Source organism: Trypanosoma rangeli, assembly GCF_003719475.1.
Source record: "Trypanosoma rangeli strain AM80 chromosome Unknown Tra_15.4_contig_00925, whole genome shotgun sequence".
Classification (NCBI taxonomy): Eukaryota; Euglenozoa; class Kinetoplastea; order Trypanosomatida; family Trypanosomatidae; genus Trypanosoma; species Trypanosoma rangeli.
The window spans coordinates 1-2,583 of record NW_021706679.1 but is presented as its reverse complement, the minus strand read 5'-3'; the positions used below and the strand labels follow the sequence as shown (position 1 = coordinate 2,583).

The 2,583-nt window shown below is 54.8% G+C and overlaps 2 protein-coding genes across 2 annotated transcripts; both read right to left on the bottom strand.

Moving 5' to 3' along the window:
• Positions 1 to 4: 4 nt before the first annotated feature.
• Positions 5 to 574, bottom strand: TraAM80_10373 (group II trans-sialidase superfamily; the record flags this gene model as incomplete). Its single annotated transcript, XM_029386997.1, has 1 exon — positions 5 to 574. The coding sequence occupies one exon, from the start codon at positions 572 to 574 to the stop codon at positions 5 to 7; it is 570 nt and encodes a 189-aa protein (XP_029233149.1).
• A 291-nt stretch (positions 575 to 865) lies between these two features.
• Positions 866 to 1,375, bottom strand: TraAM80_10372 (trans-sialidase; the record flags this gene model as incomplete). The annotated part of the gene is made up of 1 exon (XM_029386996.1): positions 866 to 1,375. One exon carries the CDS (start codon positions 1,373 to 1,375, stop codon positions 866 to 868), a length of 510 nt encoding a protein of 169 aa, XP_029233148.1.
• Positions 1,376 to 2,583: the final 1,208 nt, after the last annotated feature.

The following is a 2,583-nucleotide window of genomic DNA, read 5'->3' as shown; positions in this document are numbered from 1 at the left end:
TCCATCAGCACAGAGTCACAAAGCCCCATAGCCCCAGCAGCAGCAGGAGCAGCCGAGATACATCCGCACGCGTGGAGCCGTCACCTGCACGCTGCTCAGACGCATTGGAGTCGTCAATCCTTTTGAGTTCCATGGCATCCAGTTGGCGGTTGTACAAAAAGACGTTCTTTATTGTCACACTGCTGTTTTTACCGCCACCAAAGTAAAAATGAGAGATATCATGCCTCCGTGACTTAAGGGTTGGTAGTTTGTTAGTATTCCCCACAAGCACGCCGTTGACGTACACGGAGCCCTTGTTGCTGTGCAGCATGAGCGCCACTTTGTACTCCTTCCCCGGCTTCCAAGTGCTGTTGCGTATTATTCTCGTGATACCGTCGAAGACTGTACCCCACTCGTTCGCCGGCGTGTACAACAGCCCCACAAACTTTGTGTTTTCATTGTCCTCCAGGCCCGCGCCCAGCAGAGGAGCATTCTCCTTCGGAACCTCATGAATCGTCACCGTCGCCACAAGCGTGAACTCGTAATTCACAACGCTGTGCACATAGTGATGCGCCCACATGTTCACAGGCCACATGGCGTATGATTCCGACCCCGTGAACTTAAAGTCATCTTCGACCTTCGTTGCATTCGTCACAGTTGCATTCAAGCAACGGCACGCATCGTTCCAAGTTCCTTCACCCGATGCATCCGACAAGAACCCAACCAGACCGGCCGTGGGCACCGACAACTCGGAGAGGTAGGAGTCCAGTTTTGCCTAAGTCTCCAAGACGGACGTGATCGTCTTCAGCTGTTCCGTTAGGGGAGCAAGAAACAGGCTGCTTGCCCTCAAAGCGCCCCTCTCTTGTAAAAAGTACAACGCATTTTTCTAATAGAGCAGGGTGTTGTTAGACGTCGGTGTCGTGTCAGTGTCCATGGAAATGGGCCCGACGTGAAACGTGTGGTTGTTGTCAGCAACCCAAAGGTAGAGCACGGTGGCTTGCAACGGGTCATCACGGAGAAACCCTTTCTGAGTGTACAGCATAACCTTCTTTCCAGCAATGGTCGCAGTGGTGAGGGACCCCACTCCCACAGCTGTTTGCAAAGAGTTCGGAAAAACCCTGGGATGCACGCGTGTGAGTGTCCTGACAGCCTCCCTCCACATTGCCCCCATGTCCCTCGACTCAAACACATTGGAGAGCAAATTGCATTTGACAATCATGACAAGCTGCCCCTGCTCCCACTCAACGATGGGGGGGTCAGTGCACCCCACGGGGAGCATCCCATGTGGAAGCACCCAATTTTTGCCGTCGTCCTTCGAATAAATGATCATGGACACAGTTTCGTTGTCTCCTGTCCTCCTCGCCGTCACAGGAAACACGAACGTGCCATCCTCCATCACAACGCCTGAGCCACCACCACCAATAAACTGGTCCACGCCACTTTGATTAGCAGATGGTTTGATCTGTGGTGCAAGCGAGGTGGGTTCGCCCCATTGAATGACTTTATCTTGCGTGGCCTCACCCACGAGCAAATCAAGACCCTGTGAGGATTCAATCCACTTCTTCAATGAAGGATCATACTTCTGATGATAGCCCCCCACAAGTAGAAAAACCTTGTTGCCCTTTGTAATTGTTGTGGGTCGGACCGCATATCCCACACGGTCGTTATGCTCCTCCTGCGTGGTTGTGTTAAAGATGTTGTACGCCTTCCATTTATTTGCACTGAGCTCAGCGACAACGCACGACCAGTTCTCCGCAGGGTCAATGTACCCCGCCACAACATCAGCATAAACCACAGTAGTAATTCCCTTATCGGGGTATACGGGCCTGGCCCGGCTCTTGGCAAGTGCAACCAAACCTCCACCAGCACTGGCGAGGAAAGGTGAGACAAAGAAGACCCTAGTTCCACGGCGAGTACGTGTTCCCTCAATGGCTCGACTTAGCACAAAAAGATCAACAACCTCTGGTGTTTGTGCCTCCTTTGGCGTATTTCCCCCTCGGCGTGCACAGCCGCACCGCCGCAGCACACCAACAGCACGCAGAGAAGGATCAGCAGCGAATAGAAAAACATGTGCCGGGACATCTTGGGCATGTATTGCTGCTCACCCACTCACCCGCAGTCTCCCTTCGTTCCTTGCGGTGGGCCCGCCCAGGCCGCAGCGATCGTGCGTGTGATGTGCTACTGCGGGGCCCACCCGCTCGCACAGCAGCAAGCAGCGTTTGGCTTCTCGCCCTCCACGAGCACGCTTCCCGTTCTTGCACATGCATCGGGGGTTAATATCAAAAGTATATAAAAAAAACACACCACCGCATGCTGCTGAAAGGTGAAGAAAGGGGCGTGCGCACCGTCGGGGCGGCGGGGGTGGTCCCCACCCGCCGCCACTTTCACCGACATTCCCTGTCGACTAGAACCCTAACCGGCCCCCATAAAACAAAAAACGTTACGGGGGGGTGTTTTGGAAATCTGCTATAACTGTGTAGGGGGTTTCCGCGCGTTGAAGCCCCTGCCGCGCTTCGTGGCGCCCCTTGGGCGGGCGACGCGTTCGCGCAGGTGCCCAGGCGCGCCTTCGTTGGTGATGCCGCGCGGGTGCGGCTACTTCGCGCG